At 46.7% G+C, this 25,000-nt stretch overlaps 2 protein-coding genes across 2 annotated transcripts; both read left to right on the top strand.

The window, feature by feature from the left end:
• Positions 1 to 580: 580 nt before the first annotated feature.
• LOC115534882 (inverted formin-2) lies at positions 581 to 14,905 on the top strand. The gene is made up of 25 exons (XM_030346164.1): positions 581 to 760; positions 859 to 1,016; positions 1,623 to 1,760; positions 3,019 to 3,280; positions 3,513 to 3,628; positions 4,813 to 4,972; positions 5,321 to 5,354; positions 5,598 to 5,739; positions 6,045 to 6,177; positions 6,477 to 7,103; positions 7,470 to 7,603; positions 8,558 to 8,619; positions 8,775 to 8,877; positions 8,965 to 9,050; positions 9,685 to 9,785; positions 10,545 to 10,615; positions 10,709 to 10,816; positions 10,939 to 11,009; positions 11,183 to 11,306; positions 11,975 to 12,139; positions 12,419 to 12,521; positions 12,710 to 13,093; positions 13,479 to 13,841; positions 14,184 to 14,255; positions 14,398 to 14,905. Exons 3-24 carry the CDS (start codon positions 1,635 to 1,637, stop codon positions 14,252 to 14,254), a joined length of 3,546 nt encoding a protein of 1,181 aa, XP_030202024.1. The 5' UTR covers positions 581 to 760; positions 859 to 1,016; positions 1,623 to 1,634; the 3' UTR covers position 14,255; positions 14,398 to 14,905.
• Positions 14,906 to 17,263: 2,358 nt separating this feature from the next.
• Positions 17,264 to 25,000, top strand: LOC115534881 (RAC-alpha serine/threonine-protein kinase). The gene is made up of 13 exons (XM_030346163.1): positions 17,264 to 17,309; positions 17,773 to 17,901; positions 18,081 to 18,192; positions 19,014 to 19,131; positions 19,357 to 19,488; positions 19,713 to 19,778; positions 19,917 to 19,985; positions 20,283 to 20,408; positions 22,748 to 22,876; positions 23,106 to 23,320; positions 23,798 to 23,885; positions 23,994 to 24,096; positions 24,729 to 25,000. The coding sequence occupies exons 1-13, from the start codon at positions 17,264 to 17,266 to the stop codon at positions 24,806 to 24,808; spliced, it is 1,413 nt and encodes a 470-aa protein (XP_030202023.1). The 3' UTR covers positions 24,809 to 25,000.

Below are 25,000 nucleotides of genomic sequence, written 5' to 3'. Positions count from 1 at the left end.
CAGAAAGAGATTGTGTCATGCGGCCTCGGGAACCTTGGTAGCACTGAAGGAATGCTGAAGGGTCATGCCAGAAATTGCAGGATGAGACCCAAATTAGGTTGTCTGGTCATGTAAACTACCTGCCACAGCTCCTACTGGATTACATTTCTGCTTGGCACATTCATTAAAATATCAATATGAGAGGCAGGTACTAATTGAAAAAGAAATAGTCTCACGATATAATGAAGTAGAAATTATTCAGTACAATTACAATTGACGTAAAGTATCAGTATTAACAATAGTATATGTACAATAATTATAATATACTGTATTTTACCAATATAGCCTATAAAAGTAGGCCTGCAGTGAACAGTGCAAAAGCCTTAATCCATAGACACTGGAACTGAAAGAATTGGCATTGTTCAAGCAATATCTTATTGAGATCAATTGATAGGGATGTATGTACAGTATTCTCTGATTTCTCTCCCCATCTAACTTGAGACGTTAACTGTAAAGAAAGTTACAGACCGGAAATGCCGTTTCGGCTGACAGGAATAACGGTAGGTTCAGGATCCTCTCCCACCAGTGATTCTCGAGTTCAGGAGCGAGTGACCCGCCCTGTCCGACTCAGCACAACTGTGCAGGCGGGGTTTTCTCCGCTCGCCAAGTATTCAGAAAAAGTCTCTTCCCCTCTCAAAAAGTTTTAAACTGATGGTCGCTCTAACGCTTGGAGTTGAAAGAGTTCCAATAACGTGTCAGCCGCAACGCGTCACCTTTAACGGTAAGTGAAGCAAACAAAATAACCTTTCTAGATCAGATCAGCTGTTGGGCTGGCCGTCGCCTCAAACTTTTGAGTGGGAAATGTGTTTATTTATTTAGATCTTTAGGCAGATTACATCGACTATCTGTGGTGGAGGAGTAGAGGGAAGAGGAGGAGGGAGTCTTCTGGCTCCTGGTACCAAACAGCCCGGAGCTGCCTCTTAAAACCACGGCAGCGATTTGCTCAACAGTCACATAAAACAACGATCAATTTAAAAGTGCGGGTAAAGGTTATCTTATATAATATATTTATTCCAAAACAATTTTTTGGATTTATGAATGTAAATAATTTTCCTATTCTCCTAAGCCAGCTTCTCTGACCATTAACCGACCATAACTTTTACATGACATTTACATTGTTGCTATAGAAACAACCGCTGGTATGAATTCACTGACGCTAATTAATGTGCGGTGAAAGAATACTCCCTCTTCTCCTCTTTCCATCCCCTCTGCTCCTCTTCCTTTCCCTCCTCTTACCACTTCTCTCCCTGCTCTCCGCTCCCCTCTTCCCATGTCCTCTCCTCTTCTCCTGACTCCTTTCCTTTCCTCACCTCCCAAATCCCATCTGTTTTTGTCCGTGCATGATGTGTGTGTGCACGTGTGAGTGCCGCTAGTGGGACTTCAGGCGGTCTTTGAACATCTCTCATATACCTTTGATCTCCCTCCTTCTCCGACCTGGTCCACCTACCTCTGTTCTGTCCCCAGCGCGCTCTCTCTCTCCCTCTCTCTCTCTCTCTCTCTCTCTCTCTCTCTCTCTCTCTCTCTCTCTCTCTCTCTCTCTCTCTCTCTCTCTCTCTCTCTCTCTCTCTCTCTCTGTGTCTCAGACTCCAGTACCGATGGCCGCCAGGGCTAAATGGGGGACGGCGAAGGATCTGGTGACCAGCAGCGGTCCAGACGCCGACGCCCAGCTGGACGCCAACCTGGAGGATGCAGACCCAGAGCTCTGCATCCGACTGCTCCAGGTAACCTCCCCCCCCCACCCCCCCCCCCCCCCCCCCTTCTTTCATTTGAAACTATAGCGGAAAAATAGTGAATGCATTATTTTCCATTCCGTCAAAATTACACCTGCTCCTCTTTCTGTTTCCATGAGTGGCGTGGCGTGTGCAATCTAATGTCACAATGGGACTCAACTCTTTAACCAGACATTCAACAGGCTAAATGAGTGCAGATCTTTTGAGGGGAAGTGGATGAGGAGCCATTTTTGTAACGTACATTTGTGTCTAGGATGCTCTCACAGGACATGCCCGGCCATGTCCTGTGAATCATTGTAAAACAGCTTCCCGGAGATCTAAGTAATTTCACCGACAAAGTTCCAGTGAATCCATTCGCAAGGGTGACACCAGATCCTGTCACAGACGCAGGGCTGTCTTCTCCATTCACCTCTTGCCAGAGACTGTCCGTCATGTTTCTCGCTGGGTCTTTGATTGCATCATGAAAACATTGGCACATACAACTTTATCTTGAGATGACTTCTGCCCTTGCAGTTTATTATTGCGGTTTTCATATGCAGTTTATTAGCCCAAGGATGTCCTTGAACTGCCTGTCTGCCCCCATCGCCCGCACATCAGCTCCGTGTTCAGCACACTCCATCAAGAAGCCATAGAAGAAGGGCACTTTTTTCCTATCTATTCATTATTCTATGGGCCATAAGTATTGTTTGCACCCAGCAAGACTTGGAGACACAGCACTGCAGAAGAGACAATGTCATACATCCTACAATGCATTCTATCACCACCAGCTCAGCTTTCACAGAAATACCATCAATAACCCGTGAAATGTCAGGTATGAAGGTATGAAAGATTTGAAACTATCACAAGCCTTCTCTCCTGGCTTTAATAAAACATCCTTTGAAGATATATTGACTTTGTTATGCCGATTACTCTTAAATGTACAACAATAGCCAGATAGCTCTTTTGCCTTTGTTATTAGACATTTTGTGAAGTACGCGATTACTGTTTTGTTGTCAACAAAGTCTTTACTAATGACCACGCACATTTCCAAAAGACGAAAGTGCTATATTTCCCTTTTTTAATTCACATGTCATCCCATTTCATTGGAACAAGGAAGTAATGTTGCCAAACTATATTGGCTACGGATGTTTTAGTGAAACCATTACTGTAGAGGCGGTTACAATGGTTCAATCAAAGCACCAGGAAGTATCCCTTTAAATCTGACCAGCAGAACCAGGCTAAGTGACCTTTCAACCTTTGACCTGCGCAGGTCCCGACGGTGACCAACTACTCAGGGCTGCTGAGGCGCCTGCAGTCCAGCACCACGGCCTGGAAGGTGCAGTTCCTGGAGCTGCGCGGGCTGGACCTGCTGCTGGAGGCCTTGGAGCGAGTGTCCGGGCGGGGGTGCCTGCACATCACCGACGCCCTGCTCCAGCTGAAGTGCGTGGCTTGCGTGCGCGCCGTCATGAATTCCAAGACTGGCCTTGACTTCATGCTGGACAACCAGGGATACGTTCGAACGCTGGCCCAGGGTGAGGGGGCCACCGCCTGGGATGGAAGATATCAAATATAGGGTTGTGTGCTGTGTTGTATATTATCAGCCATAGTGTCAATGAGATTTGTAGCAGGTACTTTGCTTGAAAGAAGAAGAGGTCTGTCTGTCTCTACTTGGCTGTTTGTCTGTTGGTGTCTGTCTGCCTGTCTCTCCGTCTCCCTGACCTGTCTGTCTATCTCACCTGCTGTGTCAATGTGTCTCTCTGTCAGCTCTGGACACGTCTAACATGATGGTGAAGATGGAGGTGTTTAGGCTGCTGTCGTGCATCACGCTGTATAAACTCAGTGGACACCAGCAGACCGTCGATGCCCTGGAGCACTACAAGGTGACTCACTGCCTTACTGTCTCAACGTGTCTTCCTGCTCTTCACTTCTGGGAGATGTTCATTCCATTAAAACAATGTGAGGGGAAGCACATGCATAACATTAGACCCTGGTGGTTGTGGGGTCTAGACCCTGATAGTTGTGGGGTCTAGACCCTGGGGTCTTGGACCCAAGGTGGTTGTGGGGTGAAGACTTTGATGGTTGGCGGATCTAGACCCTGGTTTCAGTAGAGTCTTGACCCTGATGTTGTGGGGTCTACACCCTGGTGGTTGTGGTGAATAAACCCTGGTGGTTGTAGGGTTGAGTCCCTGGTGGTTGTGGGGTCTAGACTGTGGTGGTTGTGGGGTTCAGATCCTGGTTGTTGTGGAGTCTAGACCTTTGTGGTTGTGGGTTCTGGACCCTTGTGGTTGTGGGATCTAGACCAAGGTGGTTGCGGGGTTCAGACAATGGTGGTTTTGGGGTCTAAACCCTGTGTTTGTGGGGGTTGGACGCAAGGTGGTGTGGGGGTTAAGATTATGATGGTTGGCAGGTCTAGACCCTGGCTCCAGTCGGGTCGTGACAACCCTGGTGGTTATGGTGTCTAGACCCTGGTGGTTGTTGGGTCTAGACCCCGGTGGTTGTAGGGTTAAGACCCTGGTGGTTGTAGGGTTAAGACCCTGGTGGTTGTAGGGTCTAGACCAGGGGTCCCCAACCTTTTTGAACGTGAGAGCTACTTCATGGGTACTGAGTCATACGAAGGGCACACGAGTTTGATACACTTCTGAAATAACAAATTTGCTCAGTTTGCCTTTAGTTATATATTATTATTAATGATTAATGATAGTATCTATTCACATATCTACGTGAAGACACTGATCATGTTAATGATTTCTCACAATAATTATCAACAATGACTTAAAAAAGGTGGGAAAGAGTTGTTCAAGAATGAGTTGTGCTATGTTTAGAACAGGCCTGCGGACGCCTCATAGGGTGCTAGCGGGCAACCTTGTGCCCGCAGGCGCTGCGTTGGTGACCCCTGGTCTAGACCCTGGTGGTTGTAGGGTCTAGACCCTGGTGGTTGTTGGGTCTAGACCCTGGTGGTTGTTGGGTCTAGACCCTGGTGGTTGTTGGGTCTAGACCCTGGTGGTTGTAGGGTCTAGACCCTGGTGGTTGTTGGTTTTGACCCCAGCTTGTGTCTCCCCCCCAGAGCCTGAAGAAGCAGCAGTATCGGTTCAGCGTGATCATGAACGAGCTCCACGCCACGGACAACGTGGACTACTTGGAGACCCTCATGGGCATGGTGAACACGCTGCTTCACGGCCTGGACGACCTCCGCAAGAGGGACAAGCTGCGCAAGGAGTTCATAGGTCACTATCAATATTATTGATCACAATGGATGTAGCCCATACTCAGCAATGGTTGATAGGGGATGGAAGGATGGATAGAGATAGTATATGTTTCGATAGATGGATGGAAGAATACTTTATTGATCCCAAAGGAAATTCAAGTTTTTCCAATAGCGAACCAATTCACAGTGAAGAGAAAAACTCCAGTAAATAGAATAAGAGTAAAAACAAACGGTTAAAGTCCAAAAGTTAGCAGGAGTACAAACTGTCCACCGTTGCATTGTGCAATTGTCGTTATAGTCTACGGTCTATGAGTTTAGTATTATCTACAATGTACTATCTTTTATGTTGTTGTTACTTCTCTTCCAGGTCTGCAGCTGCTTGACCTACTGCCCAGACTAAGGTACAGAACACGCCCAACTCCACCAGAAGAATTGAAAAATTGTCTGTCACTGTTTAACCTCATTCTGACCGTGTATCTTTCTCTTGATCTGTCTATCCTGTTATCTGTCTGTCTGTCTGTCTGTCTGTCTGTCTGTCTGTCTGTCTGTCTGTCTGTCTGTCTGTCTGTCTGTCTGTCTGTCTGTCTGTCTGTCTGTCTGTCTGTCTGTCTGTCTGTCTGTCTGTCTGTCTGTGTCCCCTGCAGGGATATGGATGACATGAATCTGAACCACCAGTGCGAAACATTTGAGAACTCGCTGGCAGAGGACGAGGATGACATGATGGAGATGTATGGTGGCATCGACATGAGCAGCCACCAAGACGTCTTCACCAGCCTGTTTACCAGAGTATGCTCTTCCTCTTCCTCCTCCCCCTATCACCTCTCCATCACTCTGTCTCCTCTAAATCATCTCTCCTCTATCATGTCACCGTCATTCTGTCTCTTTTCCATCATCTCTTGATCATTCTGTCTCTCCTCCATCACCTCTCCATCATTCTGTCTCTTCTCCATCACCTCTCCATCATTCTGTCTCTCCTCCATCACCTCTCCATCATTCGGCCTCTCCTCCATCACCTCTCCATCATTCTGTCTCTCCTCCATCACCTCTCCATCTCTCCATGCATTGTGTTTGTCTCCCCCTGCTGGTGGCAGGTGAGCAGCACCCCGGCATCGCTCCACCTGCTGTCAGTCCTTCAGGCTCTGCTGCTGGTGTCTCCAAACAGGACAGATGTCTGGGGGGTCCTGGAGACCCTGGTGGACCGAGCCATGCTGCTGTCCCAGGATGGTAGTGTGCTCTGACTTTCATAGAGACGTTTTTAAGGGTGTTCCAATTTCTGCCGAACGGTTCTGAGATCGATCCCCAATGTTCCCATACTCTGCCATGCTTAACCTCTCCCTGCTACTTATCGACCGGTATCTGCAGATATGTTTAATGACTGACATGGTAGTTTAATGAGGTGTGTGTGTGTGTGTGTGTGTGTGTGTGTGTGTGTGTGTGTGTGTGTGTGTGTGTGTGTGTGTGTGTGTGTGTGTGTGTGTTTGTGTGTGTGTGTGTGCGTGTGTGTGTGTGTTTCTGTATTTCAGATCAGATCCCAGAGGAATCCGCGGAGCAGCTCTTATCTAGGTTCCTTCCCTCAAAGGCCCTGCCTCCCCCTGTCTCCCCCAATCGGAGGGTCCCGACCACTGACATGGCGGTCCAGACTGTATTGATGGACAGCCTTTCTGACCTATCCCAAACCACTAATCTATCACCTCCTCCACCTCCTCCTCCCCCACCACTGCCTCCGTGTCTAGGAGGTCCTCCTCCACCTCCTCCTCCCCCACCACTGCCTCCGTGTTTAGGAGGTCCTCCTCCACCTCCTCCTCCCCCAGCTCTGCCTCCGTGTTTAGGAGGTCCTCCTCCACCTCCTCCTCCTCCACCACTTCCCCCTGGCGTTGGAGGAGGTCCTCCTCCACCTCCTCCACTTCCCCCTGGCGTTGGAGGAGGTCCTCCTCCACCTCCTCCACTTCCCCCTGGCGTTGGAGGGGGTCCACCTCCTCCTCCACCTCCTCCTCTTCCCTTTGGAGCTCCTCCTCCTCCTCCTCCTGGTGGAATGATTGAAGCCAATGTTTCTCGAGGGCTTGGCAGAGCTTACATTAAGTCTGCCCCCCCTGGTCGCTGCCCCACCCAGCGCATGAAGAAACTCAACTGGCAGAAAATGACCGTCTTAGGTCAGTGTCTGTGTGTGTGTGTGTGTGTGTGTGTGTGTGTGTGTGTGTGTGTGTGTGTGTGTGTGTGTGTGTGTGTGTGTGTGTGTGTGTGTGTGTGTGTGTGTGTGTGTGTGTGTGTGTGTGTGTGTCATATCTTCCACCAAATGACCCCTCGATGATCCATCGAGCGATCGTCAATTCTGAGTTGTTCCAGGGTTGTGAATGTAAACAATGAGAACACCTGGAATTCCCAATAATCATTGAATCGGTTTATCCAATCAAGCGATTATTCGGAATGGAAACATTAAAAAGAAACGATTGATCGGATAGAGTCACGTGGTGGTTGGGGGTGCTAACCTTCTCCCTCTCCCCTCTGCGTGACCCCAGAGGGTCAATCCATGTGGACCTCTGCTTCATCCGGACCCCTGGAGCCCAACTACACCAGCATCGAGGAGCTGTTCGCTCTGCCGAAGACCGACGGCCCGGCTAAAGCCACCGGGCCCCCGGCCAAGCCCAAGGAGGTGCATTTAACTGGACATTTACCGATGCCATTTTTTTTCTTCTGTAAGCCGCATGATATACACTGGGCCGCGGTGAATGTGGGCAGTGCCCGCGTTGATTGGTGCATAGTTGAAATTTTCAGTGCATGTGAGAGCGCGTACGGGACAAGCCCATAAGGCGAGGTCTGGACGGCGTAGATTACATGAAATAGAACCTGGCGTATCACCGCCCCTTTGAGTGGTTGGTTAGCGGCCCACGCTCTGCTCCGCCTCCCCCAGAGGTTCTGCTACAACATAGTAGGACTTTTGGATCACGCATAAGTTGTATGGTACAGTTCTTTTTTGAGACAGGCAAAGTCAGTTAAACAGAGAGACACACAAACTATGTACACGTGTTGAGGGAGGGTTCCTCTATGTTCTTTTAAAGTTTCAAGTTCCGGCCTCCTTCTTATGCGACTTGCAATGGAAGTTGAGCATTAGCAATAAGCTTAGCATTTTTTCCAAAAATTACAATTTGGCGCTGTGACCTCATTTCTTAGCTTTCGACACACACAAAAGCAAAATCTACCTTGACAGACTTTATGGGGCGGCCATGCCAACGTTTTTGTCTCTGACCGGACATTATAGCGGCCCCGAAATAAATTTTGCCACCAAAACTTTTTCGAGACCTGCCTACAGTGGATATGTATATATCCCCCAAATTGAAATCTTTTGACCATCGACCGCATTGATATATAGGCATTACCAATCAGAAATAATAGTATCAGACAAACGCTAAAATAACAATAGGTATCCATAGGTACTCTGTGAATACCTTAGGACAGGAGCGGTCGGGACCTTCGTCTAGCTCTTCTCAGCCGGAAGTGGAACTGGCTTTGTTGGTTCATTTTATATAGCTAGAGTTGTTTGTTATTTACATAATGGATTAATGAAGAATGTTAATTGAAAGAAATGTTATTTTTCATCTCTTCTCAGATTTCTTTCATCGACGGTAAAAAAAATCTGAACCTCAACATCTTCCTGAAGCAATTCCGATGGTAAACAAACACACTCAAACAAACATTGGGGACGTTTTTTTGTAATCTTGTAATTGTAATATCATATGTTTCCCTGAAGATGAGTGTTTCCATCGATGCTCAGTGGAATCACTGATTAACATCATTCTGCTTGGTGTTTTGCTGTTGGACTACAGTTCCCATGAGGAGTTTGTGGCAATGATCCAGAGAGGAGACGGCTCCAAGTTTAACGTTGAAACGCTGAAACAGCTGCTGAAACTGCTCCCAGAGAAACACGAGGTGAGTGGGTGGGACTCTAAATGCGTAGACTGAGTCTATAGAGTCTACTCTACAGTTGAAGCTGTTGTATGAAAAACTCTCTTTCAGGTGGAAAACCTGCGCTCCTATGAAGGAGAACCAGACAAGCTGGCTGACGTCGACCGCTTTTATCTCCTCCTGCTGGCTGTCCCATGGTACTACACCCATATATCTTAACAAAATCTGTCCTATTGATTACCTGAACATTACCCAATGCTGGGGACAGACTGCATGATTTAGAAAATAGTATACAATTTTTAAATGAAGGTAGATGATAAACAACTCCAGGCAACTCCACAACAGAAACTCTCGCTATACTCTCTTGACCAAGCGGGAGGTGTTGGTAAACCATGGATGTTAACATAAATGATAATAACATTGATGGTTATAATCTATAAATCTGAGTTTTTTTTATGATTTTCTATAGAGAGTTGGAAATGAGTAGTCTCAAGTAGATCTTTAAAACCATACAGCACAATACATGATTTTTAACGTGTTTTCAAAGTTGACAATAGTAAACAAATATCACAGCTTTAGCCATTATGAGTGACATTAGTAACATGAGTTTTAGGTCATTTGGATTCTCTCGTGTCACTTTCAAGACTTTTTTGAATTGGCTATTGCACTCCGCGCTCAGCAAGTTTGATACCCCGTTGTCCTGAGGGGCAAGATCTGGTCTAAATCGCCCTGATTGTACTGTAACTGCCATAACCGTGTGTGTGTGTGTGTCTGTGTGTGTGTGTGTGTGTGTGTGTGTGTGTGTGTGTGTGTGTGTGTGTGTGTGTGTAGCTACACGCTGCGTATAGATTGCATGCTGCTGAGCGAGGAGACCAGCGTTGTGTTGGAGAGTTTGATGCCCAAAGCCCAGCTGGTGGAGCAAGCCTGCAAGAGTCAGTCCCACTCTGCATGCTAGCGACATGCTATTCACATGCTTAGGACACGATGGATGTTTTTAATTAGACTTTAATATTTGTAACCCACAGAAGAAGATTCACAATGCATATACCTCCATTCACAAATATTTGTTAATTGTGCTGCGTAAAATGATATCCACACGACTAATTAATAAATTCTTGTTGAATTTTGTAGAATGTTTGCCACATCTAATCAGTATAATGCGGCTGCATACTAATGATATGTGATTCACAAACGATTAGTTAAAAAATAACAAATCTTTTGTGCGATCCGGTACGTAAAATTCATATCTGCAAGTGGTTTCTTCATTGCGTTCAAAGTTTCGTGCATAAAATGTGAATTTTTGTCTAATTAGCCGTGTGTAAATCATTTTATGAAGCACAATTACCACATTTTGTGATCGGGGTACAGGCATTGTGAATCTTCTGATGTGGGTTACAAATAATGAAGTCCAATAAAAATGTCTATTCTACACAACAAGAAATAAAATGAGTTTAAAATGACGTAACAAAACAGAATCACATATACATTTGAGTGTTGGATTAAGATTTCATGAGATTGCACACTACTTTTTTATGCACACATTTTACTATTAATTAGATTTGTAAAGTAGTACACATCTAGTGTACAATAGTACAATAGTGTAAAATAGTACACATCTTATGTGTACTATTGTGTATTATTGTGCATTGATGTATTTACATCTGTGTAATATTGTGTTTTCTTGTCTCAAGGCCTTAAGAACAGCCCACGCTTGCCCAGTTTCTGTAAACTTACCCTCGACATCGGGAACTTTCTCAACTATGTAAGCTTCTTCACAACAAACAACAGACCAGATAAGCCTCATTCTGAATGAATGAATGAATGAATCTATCTCTTCCCCCTCCCTCCCCCTCAGGGCAGCCATACAGGGAACGCAGAAGGGTTTAAGATCAGCACTCTGCTCAAGTTGACGGAGACCAAAGCCACGGGGTCACGGATCACCCTGCTCCACCACATGATAGAGGTACCCTACTGGACCTACCGGCAACAGGGCGCAGCACAGGAGGCTACTGAGACCCAACCGGTCTCAGTAGCCTCCCTCAGACCGTTGGTCTGGTTTGATCCGGTTTTCTTTTTAACCTACAGGAGGCTGAGAAGAACCATCCGGACCTGCTGAAGTTACCAGAGGATCTGGATATCTGTGACAAGGCCGCTGGGTAGGAGACTGAGTCGGAAAAGACCTCTCGGAAAAATTCAACTCTGAAATGGCCAATTAAAGAATTTGGAATTCAAATTCAGATGTTAACTTTAACATTTGTCAATTTCAAATTCTAAAAGCTTTATTGGTAGCAGGTGCCCGCTGACGGTGTGAGCTGTGTGTGTGTTTCAGGGTGCCCCTGGAGTCTATCCAGGCGGAGGCCGCCACCCTCATCAGGTTCCTGGAGAACACGCAGAAGAAGGTGGAGGCTTCCTCTGCGGAGGACCTGAAGGAGAACTACCTCTCGGCCATCAAGGTACCGACGGCAGCGCCCTCTTTCTCTGTGGTTATGGTGAGGGTCTGTACTGAGGGTGTGGTTATGGTGAGGGTCTGTACTGAGGGTGTGGTTATGGTGAGGGTCTGTACTGAAGGTGTGGTTATGGTGAGGGTCTGTACTGAGGGTGTGGTTATGGTGAGGGTCTGTATTGAGGGTGTGGTTATGGTGAGGGTCTGTACTGAGGGTGTGGTTATGGTGAGGGTCTGTACTGAGGGTGTGGTTATGGTGAGGGTCGGTACTGAGGGTGTGGTTATGGTGAGGGTCTGTATTGAGGGTGTGGTTATGGTGAGGGTCTGTACTGAGGGTGTGGTTATGGTGAGGGTCTGTACTGAGGGTGTGGTTATGGTGAGGGTCTGTACTGAGGCTGTGGTTATGGTGAGGGTCGGTACTGAGTGTGTGGTTATGGTGAGGGTCTGTATTGAGGGTGTGGTTATGGTGAGGGTCTGTACTGAGGGTGTGGTTATGGTGAGGGTCGGTACTGAGGGTGTGGTTATGGTGTGGGTCTGTATTAAGGGTGTGGTTATGGTGAGGGTCTGTACTGAGGGTGTGGTTATGGTGAGGGTCTGTATTAAGGGTGTGGTTATGGTGAGGGTCTGTATTAAGGGTGAGGTTATGGTGAGGGTCTCACATGTCCTCTGTGGTTTCAGGACAACCTGGCCGGCTGCAAGAAGCTACAGGAGATGTTCACGTCCATCGAGGAAGAGAAGAGGACGCTGGCGGTGTACCTCTGTGAAGACCCCTCCAGGCTGGACCTGCAGGACGTCTTCAACACCCTAAAAGCCTTCAGAGCGCTCTTCATCAAAGCCTACAAGGTGACTCAGTCTACAGCCAATCAGAGAGCTAATTAGAAACTCTACAGCCAATGAGAGTTCCTTAAATATTCTATAGCCAATCAGAAAGGTAATTCAACTCTCTCCAGCCAATCTGAAAGGTAATTCAACTCTCTCTAGCCAATCTGAAAGATGAATTCTATGTTTATTTTTGAATTTCTATCTATGCCATATAAGTTTATAGACGTGTGCGGATATACAAATATATATACGTTCTTTTATACGTTTTTTAAATCTATCGATGTTTTCCCATCCCCTCAGGAGAACCACAGCCGCAGGGAGCAGGCTGTGAAGGTGGAGCGGCGGCGCAAGCAGCAGCAGGAGGAGGAGAGCAAACGACCCAAAGGGGAGGATGGAAAGCGCTGTGAGTGTTAAAAAGGCTCCTGGTCCTTATTACAATGCACTGCTATTTATTAGTAAGCATCCATCCATTCATTTATTCTTCCACCTATCCCTCATCCATATGCTGTATGGTATGGATGTAGTATGCACCGATGGTTCACTGTTGCCATAGTACCAATGCAGTAGTGGCCTGTGTTCCCCGTTCTGCAGTGAGGAAGACTGTGGTGGTACAGGAGGAAGGCTGCATCATAGACAACCTGCTGGCGGACATCAGGAAAGGCTTCTGTCTCAAGAAGAGCAGATCCCGCCCCGACGCAGACACACTCCCCCCTGACGCAAACACACTGGCCCCTGACGCAGACACACTGGCCCCTGACGCAAACACACTGGCCCCTGACGCAAACACACTGGCCCCTGACGCATACACACTGGCCCCTGACCCAGACACACTGGCCCCTGACTCAGACACACTGGCCCCTGACGCATACACACTGGCCCCTGACTCAGACACACTGGCCCCTGACGCATACACACTGGCCCCTGACTCAGACACACTGCCCCCTGCTGGCACCACCGAGGACAGCGGGCAGCCTGGTAAGACCTGCTACCTGTGATAATAAAGTGTAAATAAATAAAGTGTGGCGTATTATGAGTGGTGGTCGTAGTCACACTAGTATTATTAGTGGTGGTCGTAGTCACACTAGTATTATTAGTGGTGGTCACACTAGTATTATTAGTGGTGGTCGTAGTCACACTAGTATTATTAGTGGTGGTCACACTAGTATTATTAGTGGTGGTCGTAGTCACACTAGTATTATTAGTGGTGGTCACACTAGTATTATTAGTGGTGGTCGTATTCACACTAGTATTATTAGTGGTGTTACTAGTGGTGGTCGTAGTCACACTAGTATTATTGGTGGTAGCATTAGTGTCTATGGTCCTCACATCTGCATGCCTCCACGTCCTCCACAACTTGTAGAACCGCCACATCTTCCAGGCGCTCCAGAACCGGCAGGCCTCCCAGAACCACAACAATCTTCCCCCAACACAAAGGAGGACCGGCTCTACGGATCCACGGTGGTCCTCAGTTTCTCTGACCTCCCCGTTCTTGAGAGTTCTTTCCCGTCTCCGCCCGCCACCCCCACGCTCTCCGCGGAGCCCAGGCCCCTGATCACATCCTCTCCTGACTGGCGGGTCAGGGAGGAGGGAGGCGCGGAGCGTCCAAGCATCACCAACGCCGCGCTGGAGGGGGCGGGAGAGGAGGGGGAAGGGGCCGGTCTGGAGGACCCAGTGCCCAGCGGAGGGGGATCAGAGGGCGGCGCCCAGCCAGGCAAAGACACGGGTGAGATAATGGGTGTGTTTAAGTGTAGAGGCCCAATCCCATTTCTACACCTTACCCCTTCCCCTTACCCCTCCCCCTTGTTTTGAAGGGGTAAGGGGAAGGGGTAAGGGGTAGAAATGGGATTGGGCCTTAGGCCCAATCCCATTTCTACCCCTTACGCCTTCCCCTTACGCCTTCCCCTTACGCCTTCCCCTTACCCCTTCCCCTTACCCCTTCAAAACAAGGGGGAGGGGTAAGGGGAAGGGTTAAGGGGTAGAAATGGGATTGGGCCTTAATGTGGTCTGGTGGTCTGGTGTACTGCTGCATCTCTGACTGGATCGGTGTGCTTCTCTGAAAACACAGTTTCGACTTCCTCGGTTCCAGAGGGTAGATCCGCACGCGGCAAGGCCAAAAACATCTGCCCTCAACAGTGAGGTGAGTTCCCGTCTGACTCCCGTCTCGTGTAGTCTCTGGCTCTTCTGTCTTGCTGTGTGTCCGCTACCATTCTGTTTGGACGTGAAGGGACCACCAACCCGTCTGCTAATGTTTTGACTTCTTCTCTCCTTTCTCTCACCAGTTGATCTTAAAAAAAAAATGACCCAGAAGTCCCCACAAGACCCCCCCCTCCCCATTCTACACCCACTGTCCCCCACAAGACCCCACCCTCCTTATACTACCCCCACTGTCCCCAAAAGACCCCACCCTCCTTATACTACACCCACTGTCCCCAAGACCAAACACTCCTGTCACAAGATCCTACAAACCCAAATACACTCTCTCAGACAAGACCCCACTCACCCCCCCTCTACTTTGGACCTGAACCTGATTGTTATTGGTAATCAATGTCATGATTTTAAACTCCAATATGAAATTGGAAACAAAGTGTCAATAGAGAACTGACAGCACAAGAGAGAAACTATTTTTTTCAAATTGACAAAAATTATTTTATTATATTTAAGAACATATATATATATAGCCTATATATCATTTTATATTAATTTCTGCATTGTTTTTGGCGGGCTGTGATGTAGAACCTTCCATGTGATTAATGTTTTTTAAAAGTGTAAAATAAACGTGTAAAGTAACCCTGGTGTACGATAGTCATCTTTATCAGTATAATCCTTTCAAAGAAATGTATGGATATGGATAGTCAAATAACATAGTCATATGTGCACTGCAATATGCAGTAAATATAGTCACAGGTCATTAAGGGTCTTAATGACCTTAATGACCAGGGGCGAGTATAGTTTGTCTTTGAATAATTAATCACTAATGCGTTTCTACGTACCCTGCTCTCTTTTCAGTTGTATTTTTAGATACTAGTTCAATCAGTTGCTAAAATAAATTATGTAATGCTAAATTAGTTATAATATGTTCTGATGATATTTCAAATTCACTAGTATTTCAAGTTAACGGTTGAGAGGAAGGGAATCATTTTCCAGGCTGCAGCGCTTATGTCATCAGCCCGAAGCGTTCTCTAACGGGAAATCACAGCCTTGGTTCCTTCTGATGGTCACAAACACAGCATTAACCTGCACTTAACACCCTCCATGATGCCCACAAACACAACATTAACCTCTCCAGAAGGCCTTTGTGACGTCACCGATGCAGCGTTAACCTGCAGAGAAAACCTTTCTTATAGTCACAAACACAACATTAACCCCCAGGGAGAAGATACTTCTGATGGTCACAAACAGCATTAACCTCTGGAGAAGGCCAACGCGATGCCACCAACACCGCGTTAACCCCCAGAGCAGACCGGCCGCGAGCCTGAGGTGATGGAAGCCATCTTGCTGCCGTTGTTGACACGGATGCCATCGTCTGGGGCAATTGGATGAAAGGAGAGGTGCGGAGGAGAGCGAAGAGGAGGAGAGGAGAGGTATGGAGGGAGGGAAGTTTGACCAGAGAAGAGAGGAGCAAGGGAGAAAGTCGAGGAGAAGGGAGGGAAGAGCACATAAATGAAAGGAGAGAGGAGGGGGGACAGAAGGGGCAGGAAAGCAGAAGAGAAAATAAGAGAAGAGCATTGGAGAGCTGGTAATGGTTTTATTAAACTTGGACTACTCTATGATATTTATATGACCCACGAGTTCAGGGCCCTTCCCGGACCCAGGTAGGAGCTAGGACCTTGCAGACACCATGGTGCAGGGAGGGGGCGAGAGAGGGGAGGACTGACCCTAACCACCTGTGAGTAGTTGAAGGAGTGTTTCACTGGCTCGCCTTGAGGTGGATATTTTACTGTCCTACTGCTGGGACCTGACCTCTGACCTCACTCTTCTATACACAGGTAAACTAATTTCTCTCACCTGTCGACATCATATTCAGGGGCAGTACCGAGTGAAAGGCCGGTGATCTTGAAGTGACGATGTCTCTCCATCATCTCTCCATCATTCTGTCTCTCCATCATCTCTCCATCATTCTGTCTCTCCTCTATCATCGCCATCATTTTATCCTCTCCTAAATCATCTCTCCATCATTCTGTCCCTCCTCTATAAACTCAATCAACCTGTCTCTCCTCTATCATCCCTCCATCATTCTGTCTCTCCTCTTTAATCTCCCTCATTCTGTCTCCATCGTTCTGTCTCTCCCTTATCATCCCTCCATCTGTTATTGTTCCTTTATCTTGTTACTGACCGGCTTTAGTGAAAGTGATATTGAATTTTGTTTTTGTTTGACAAGTAATTGTTAATTGTTAAGATTTGCTTTATTAATCATCAATTATTCCAAATAATGAAAGCTATGTTTCATTTCAACACATATCTTTTTCACCATTCAGGAAATCACCTGTTGGATTTTGATGATTTCACTGTGACATGAATTGCAAAAAAATGATAAAGTTAATGGCACCGTCCCTTAGCCCCAAACAGGTTTGGAACCAGTGATGTAGATAACATTGAGATGAATGCATATTTATAATAGTAGCTTTCCTTATTATGACTGATTTTCCCATAATTACAGACTTTAATTCTCTGTTCATGCTGTCTGCAGTGACACAGGAAGTGTGATTGTTGCTTGGTTACGGGCAGAATAAAAAACTGTTATTTTGAGCGTCCGGAAATGGAAGTATGTGATTGAATGGATGATTAAATGTGTTAGCTGTCCCTTGGGCAGTTACATGATGTAACAGATGTCTCTGGATCCCTCTCAGATGCCAGGAATAGCCAACATTGATCTACCAACAACCGAGTTCAGACAGAAGGACATAAATATTGCTGATTAATAGGATTGTCAATTCAATTAAGAAATAATCAATTAAGAAATTATAAAATAACACAGTACTTGTTGAAAAAGAGAGAATTGTTGATGGAATTTCTAAATGTGGCTAAGATAAGTAACAAGTTAGAAGTTATCAGATATTAATTACTGATTTTTTTTCTGATTAAGTCCTGCCAACCTCTGACCTCTACGCCTATCAATCAGAGTGGAGATAGAGCCTGCAGCTCGTGATGTCTGAGGGGACGATAGTGAAGGAAGGATGGCTTCATAAACGAGGTTAACAACTCTTTGTGTGTATGTGCCTGTGTTTGTTTGGGTCTGATGGTCTGGGCTACTGTGTACGTGTCTATCCCTGTAATAAACTCATTACTACAGAAATAGTCCATCTTTCTTTCTTCCTCCCTCTCTCTCTTAATTCAATTACATTTCAAAGTGCTTTACTGGCATATGGATACCTGCATTTACATTGTGAAATTCACATAAGAACAATACAAGATAATGCAAAAATAAATATGTACAACAGTTATAGGTACTCAAATTAGCATGTCCCTGTCTCACTCTCTCTCTCCCTCTCTCTCTCAATCTCTCTTTCTCTCTCTCTCTCTCTCTCTCTCTCTCTCTCTCTCTCTCTCTCTCTCTCTCTCTCTCTCTCTCTCTCTCTCTCTCTCTCTCTCTCTCTCTCTCTCTCTCTCTCTCTCTCTCCGTCTCATCTGTCTGTTTGTCTTTCTCCCTCTCACAGGAGAGTACATAAAAACATGGCGCCCAAGGTTCTTCCTCCTAAAAAGCGACGGTACCTTCATCGGTTACAAGGAGCGACCACAGGGTGTAGATCAATTAGTGACCCCCCTAAACAACTTCTCTGTTGCCCGTAAGAGCTATATTCTCGAGTCTAGGTCAATACTCTAGTTCTCTTAAAGGAGGCACATTTCATGTCCATTGTCTTTAGATCTATACTGTTGGTCTCTGAAAGATTCTATCTACATATAATATGTTAGTTCTCTCATGCTCTTCATCTACTCCCGCTCTCCTCCTCCTCCCAACCTCTAGAATGTCAGGTAATGAAGACAGAGCGACCGAAGGCCAACTCCTTCATGATTCGCTGTCTCCAGTGGACCACAGTCATAGAAAGGACCTTCTACGTGGACACACCTGAGGAGAGGTACAATTAATCCACTGAGGACACTTAAGGTCCTTACAGGACAGGTAAAATCAATCCACGGAAGACACTTAAGGTCCTTACACACCTGAGTACAGGTCAAATCTATCGACTGAGGACTGGTACAATTAATCCACTGAGGGCAAGTAAAGTTAATCTAATGAGAACAGTTAAATTAGTCTAATGAGGACAAGTATAGCAAAGTCAATCCACACCTGGGGACAGGTAAACTTGATCTACTGAGAACATATAAGGTCCTTACACACCTGAGTGCAGATTTGGTTAATCCACTAAGGACAGGTAAGGCTAATACAGTGAGTACAGGTAAAGTTAATATATTGAGGACAGGTAAAGTTTATCTACTGAGGACAGGTAAAATTAATCTACTGAGGACAGGTAAAGTTAATCTATTGAGGACAGGTAAAGTTAATCTATTGAGGACAGGTAATGTTAATCTATTGAGGACAGGTAAAGTTAATCTACTGAGGACAGGTAAAGTTAATCTATTGAGGACAGGTAAAGTTATTCTACTGAGGACAGGTAAAATTAATCTACTGAGGACAGGTAAAGTTAATCTATTGAGGACAGGTAAAGTTAATCTATTGAGGACAGGTAATGTTAATCTATTGAGGACAGGTAAAGTTAATCTACTGAGGACAGGTAAAGTTAATCTATTGAGGACAGGTAAAGTAATTCTACTGAGGACAGGTAAAGTTAATCTATTGAGTACAGGTAAAGTTAATCTATTGAGGACTTCTGCGGACAGGACAGCTCTTCTCTAGACAGCTGAACCCAGAGCTGTGCTCTTTTCTGTGTGTGGTCAGGGAGGACTGGCTGGGCTCCATCCAGGGGGTGGCGGCCAAATTGCAGAGATCAGAGGAGCAGGAGGAGGCAGAGGAGGACCGGAGCGAGCCTCACCTCAACCACCCCAGAGACAAAGTGGTACGATCCGTTCTGGTTCTAGCGCTCTAAAACCTACAGAAAACTTCATTATTATTAACATTAGACATTTTCTTCTACTACTTAAAAAGCATCTGTGCGCACGCATGTGTGTTTGCATAAATATCTATATGGATACATTGGTGTGTGTTTGTGTTTGTGTGTGTGTGTGTGTGTTTGTGTGTGTGTGTGTGTTTGTGTGCGTGTGTGTATGTGTGTGTTAACCAGTCCATGCTGGACTTTGAGTACCTGCGCCTGCTGGGGAGGGGGTCGTTCGGGAAGGTGATCCTGGTGAAGGAGACGTCCACGGGGAGGTACTACGCCATGAAGATCCTCCGCAAGGAGGTCATCGTCACCAAGGTAACCTGACCCCCTGACTGTGTGACTGTGTGTGTGTGTGTGTGTGTGTGTGCAAGTGCGTGTGGGTTTGTGTGTGGGTGTATGTGGGTGTGTGCGTGCATGGGGGGGTGTTGTTTTACTTATACTGACTAATATTTAATGACTTGAGGACACATTTTGTGACAACAAAACCAGTGAATGTGTTGTTGATTGTTGTTTGCTTACGTTGTTGTTGTTGTTGTCAGGATGAAGTGGCTCACACACTGACGGAGAACAGAGTGCTGCAGACGTCCCGACACCCCTTCCTCACCGTGAGGATCAATTATATTTATTTTAGAAATAATTATATATATATACAGTATATATATTTTTTTGTGTTGAATATATATACATATATCTACACAACAGACGGTGATATGGAGTAGATTAAATGTGTTTCTGGATGTTAGGTGTTGCGGTACTCCTTCCAGACCCACGACAGGCTGTGTTTCGTCATGGAGTACGCCAACGGAGGGGAGGTTAGCACTGCTGCATTCCTTAACCATGAGTTCATAGCTGTGCTGGTCCTTAGAGGGCATGCAGTAGCAGTAGCTTCTTTCCTTCAACTGATCTGCTTGCCTTGGACCGTCCCCACGGCAAGCAGAAAATGCTACAACTTTCTTTTGTATTTTGGAAAAGAAGTAGCCTACATTTTTATTAAAATAGTCTTTCTGTCTCATTTCGCTTTCGCCTTCTCTGTATCTCTGTCTGTCTCCCCCCCCCCCCCCCCCCCCCCCCTCCCTCCCTCCCTCCCTCCCTCCCTCACTCCCTCCCAGCTTTTTTTCCATCTCTCGAGGGAGCGCGTGTTCTCGGAGGAAAGAGCTCGTTTCTACGGAGCAGAGATCGTCTCTGCTCTCGACTACCTGCACTCTGTCAAAAATGTTGTCTACAGAGACCTAAAGGTCTGTCTGTCTGTCTGTCTGTCTGTCTGTCTGTCTGTCTGTCTCTCTGTCTCTCTGTCTCTCTGTCTCTCTGTCAGGGGCGGGCCGTACTATTAGGCAAACCAGGCATTTGCCTGGAGCCCCAGGCCCCATAGAAGGTTTTTGGGGCCCCCAAAATGCCCCAATTCATATATTTTGTCCCCATATTTATTATTTTTATAAAAATCTCTTCACAATAGTAGCATCGGGATGTCTAATTACTCATATTTTGACGATCTTTCCGTGTGCACCCCCCTTCAGTCCGCACTACATGGACTATTCCATGTTACGCGCATCACGCTCATCACGCGTATGCAGAAATGATGTCAAATTGAAAACAGTAAGCGGTAAGAGAGAGAGAGAGAAATCGAGTGAGACATAAATCGAGTGAAACATGAAGCGATCTTACGAAAGCGGGTCAGATAAATATAAGAAGAAAGACCAAAGGCAGGACTTGCTTTCAAAGCTGCCAAAGCTATCCAGCTTTTTTACAGCCACCGCAGTGTTAGCGGGACCGTCGGCGGATCAAGAGCAGCCGTCTACGTCGTTTGCTGTCACGTTACTGCTCCTTTCATTCCAAGTGGCTCTGGCTCAGCCAGCAGCGATGCTAATGACGTGTGTCAACAAACTGACGGAGATGATGCACAACTGGTAGTGAATATTGCTCATTAGGGGTCCAAGCCAACAGGTTGGATCCCTATTGTTTTTGTAAGGATTTTTCTTATTATTATTATTATACTTCCCGCCTTGAAAGTGGGTCCACAGCCCAAACCGTAAATGGTGCACACGCGCCAATTACATGACTAGAACCAGGTCCGGCACCGCTACTTAGATAACCAAATCCAGACATGCCGGCCTCTAGGTGGCGCTATACCAAGGAGAAACACGTTTGGGGCTATAGCTCCCACACCGAACCTGCCACAGTCAAAAACTTGTACCCACATATTCACTGGAGTCTGCTGCATCGTTTGGCATAGGCCACGCCCATTTGCGTCTATAAATTTTTTTCGCAAAATCGCGAAAACCGCTAAACTGTTTTTTCGCTACTGCTCCCACATTTCTTGACCAATCGACACCAAACTTTGCACACGACATCGTCAGACGCACACAAAAAAGCACATTTCTTGTCGCGTTGTGCCGGCGAAATGCACACTTCTTGGACCCCTGCATAACTGCTTGCAGTTCTAGTTCTCCTTCTTCCACTTCGGTTATTGAAATTGATGACAATAACGATAACAATGACTGCAAGACACATATTCTTGTGGATGACCCAGCACTCTGGCCCAAGCTGCTGTGTCTTGGGCAGGCGCACACATATTCTAGTGGATGACCAAGCACTCTGGCCCAAGGGCCGCAGATTCACAAAAGCATACTATTACATAGTAAGGGAAAATGATGAGAGGGTGAACAGGTCTTGGTTAGTCTAGTGAAAGTGCAGACCGTGTTTTTTGCTTTTGTTGTTGCCTTTTTGGAAAACAAAAACAACTGAGTGAGGAAGGATTTAAACACTGGAATAACCTTGCAATGCATCTAATCAACCATGAAAGGTCTGAAGGGCACAGGAAAAATACTGATAGCTGGAAGCAGCTATCAGTAGGTTTCCAGTAGGTCACAGCATATAGCTGCTGTGACCTACTGGAAACCCTCAGGTAAATGATGACATAAGGTTAACAGTCAGTGTAATGTGTCAACATAACTAATCTTATTGTTTTGTATGTTATTCTCAATTTGTAAATAGATAATTAACATTTGCATGAAAGAAGGATAGTGACTTTTGTTCATCCCTTGTATGGAGTATCTCATTATGCGACATAAGGTACAATAGACCGGTAGATGCAGGGGCCCCTAAATTACTGTTCGCCTGGAGCCCCCAAAGGGCTAAGATCCCCACTGCTCTCTGTCTCTCTGTCTGTCTGTCCAAACTCAAGGTGTGGCATTCCGGTCTACCTGTCTGTCTCTCCCTTTCTGGCTCTCATTTTCCCTCTTGATCTGTCTGCCTGTGTTTGTGTTTGTCTTCATGCTCCAGTCAGAACAGTATGGAAAGCCAAGAAGGCCACAAACTGGCCCTAGAATGGCGCGGTAAAAGGGCTAAACTGCACGGAAACCATACGGAATCAGTATGGAATCCGTACGGAATCTGTGCGATTTGGCAGGAATTCCGTTTCCATACGGTTTTCCTGCCAAACCGTACGAAATTCCTGCCAAACCGCACAGATTCCGTACGGTTTCCGTGCGGTTTAGCCCTTTTACCGCAACATTCTAGGACCAGTTTGTGGCCTTCTTGGCTTTCCATAGTACAGTGTATTATGTATATCTTGCAGCTGGAGAACCTGTTGCTGGATAGAGAAGGCCATGTTAAGATCACTGACTTCGGCCTTTGTAAGGAGGGCGTCACAGACGACGTCCCCATGACTACCTTCTGCGGAACCCCTGAATACCTAGCGCCAGAGGTAAGACCACACCCCCTAGAGTAAGACTCTGCCCCCTAGAGTAAGACCATGCCCCCTAAAGTAAACCCACCAACCCTAGAGTAAGACCACACCCCCTAGAGTAAGACTCCGCCCCCTGGAGTAAGACCATGCCCCCTAAAGTAAGCCCACCAACCCTAGAGTAAGACCACACCCCTTAGAGTAAGACCACACCTTGTGTGTGTGTGTGTGTGTGTGTGTGTGTGTCCAGGTGTTGGAGGACAGTGACTACGGCCGGGCGGTGGACTGGTGGGGTCTGGGCGTGGTGATGTATGAGATGATGTGCGGCCGGCTGCCGTTCTACAGCCACGACCACGAGGCGCTGTTCTCCCTTATCCTGACCGAGGAGGTCCGCCTCCCCTCCACGCTGAGCCAGGCCGCCCGCCGCCTCCTGGCCGGCCTGCTGAGGAAGGACCCCAAGGCCCGGTAGGAGGGCCAGGTCCTAGCCAAATGTGAAAAATATTGTTTGATTTTGCCTTCAATTACAAGCTTGCATTGTTTGATTTGAGGCCCGCAGGAAATAATGCAGCCCTTCTACAGTTGTGCTCTGCGAAAGCAGTCTGGTTGCAGTTTTTGTGTGCGTCGCGCTACAAAAGAAGGCGTGGTGAAATTCGTGCTCCCTGTGCTTTGGGCTTGAAGCTGTCAACACCGTGTTGAGCTTTGTCGATGATTTAGGTTAATCAATTGTCCCGGCTCCTTGTCAGATAGAGCAAGCAAATGTAATCACTTTTGACTAAGGGTTGGGTTATTGTTTGGATTGACGTTTGCTAGTATTTTGGACATTTTATAGACCTAAATGATTGGTCAAATAAATGATCATTGGTAAGAATTGGAAATTGCGCTAACAATAATCGGTTGCTTAATGGTGAAACTGGGTGACCTTTGAACCTGTTCTGAAATCAGGCTGGGCGGTGGTCCCGGGGACGCCAAGGAGGTCATGAAGCACCAGTTCTTCACGGGGGTCCGGTGGGAGGAGGTTTTTCTCAAGAAGGTATGGAGAGAGCATCCATCACAGCTCATCAAGAATGTCAGGGGAGGAAAAGCTGGCGTTCGCTAGCACATCACACCTCATTTGCATAACCCCTCCCTCTTCCACCAGCTGACTCCGCCCTTCAAGCCCCAGGTGACCTCAGAGATGGACACACGCTATTTTGACATGGAGTTTACCGGTCAGGCCATAACCATCACCCCACCCGGACACGGTACATAAACAACCTCCCCTACTCTCCCTCTCTCCTTCTCTTCCTCTCTCCTTCCTCCATCTCTCTTGACGTTCTCGCTCTCTCTCTTTTGAAAAGTTGAACATCTTGAGTCCACGTCGTCGTGGGGACACACCACATCCGCCCACTTCCTCTCTCTTCAGGGCCTGATAACCCCATTGTGCTGATTACCTACAGCTTCCCCCATTGGTTGGTGCACAACACCAGTGTTGTTATAATATGCACTGTCTATCTCCAGGAAGGGTTGAGTGTGGTTCTCCGTTGTCCTTTCTTCCCATTGCGGGGCGGCATGTGGCTCAGGAATTAGAGTGGGTTGGCTAATAACAGGAAAGTTGCTAGTTCGTGCCGAGACACCTCACCCTAACTGCTCCCGATGAGCTTGCCGTCGCCTTGCATGGCTGACACCGCCGTCGGTCTGAGAATGGATGCATGAATGCGTGAATGTTGGCAATGGCAATATTGTAAAGCGCTTTGAGTAGCCACTGGTTAGGAAAGCGCTGTATAAATGCAGTCCATTTACCATTGACCTGTATCTGACAGACACAGATGGTCAACACTGTCACGACGAAGTACTGAGTGTTGTCCTGTTGTGGTTCTCTGCTGCCGTCCACCAGACCGAGTGCTGGAGACGTTGGATGGCGATGACGGGCCCAGCTTCCCCCACTTCTCCTACACGGCCAGTGGGACGTCCTAGCGCGACAGGCTGCCGTCACGAACGTGATGACATCACGTGTCTGCGAGGTGATGACATCACATATCTGTGCCAAGACATGATTTTGTTCTCATCGTAGTGTGGTCCTCCTGTACGTGTGGCGTGGTTTAGGCAGACAGTTTGATATTGGTAATAAAATGTTTTTCATACTCAAATCAAGGTGGTTTCATGATT

This window comes from Gadus morhua, chromosome 21, assembly GCF_902167405.1.
Source record: "Gadus morhua chromosome 21, gadMor3.0, whole genome shotgun sequence".
Classification (NCBI taxonomy): Eukaryota; Metazoa; Chordata; class Actinopteri; order Gadiformes; family Gadidae; genus Gadus; species Gadus morhua.
Note: the sequence above shows the minus strand (reverse complement) of the source record. Positions and strands in the feature narration are given on the sequence as shown.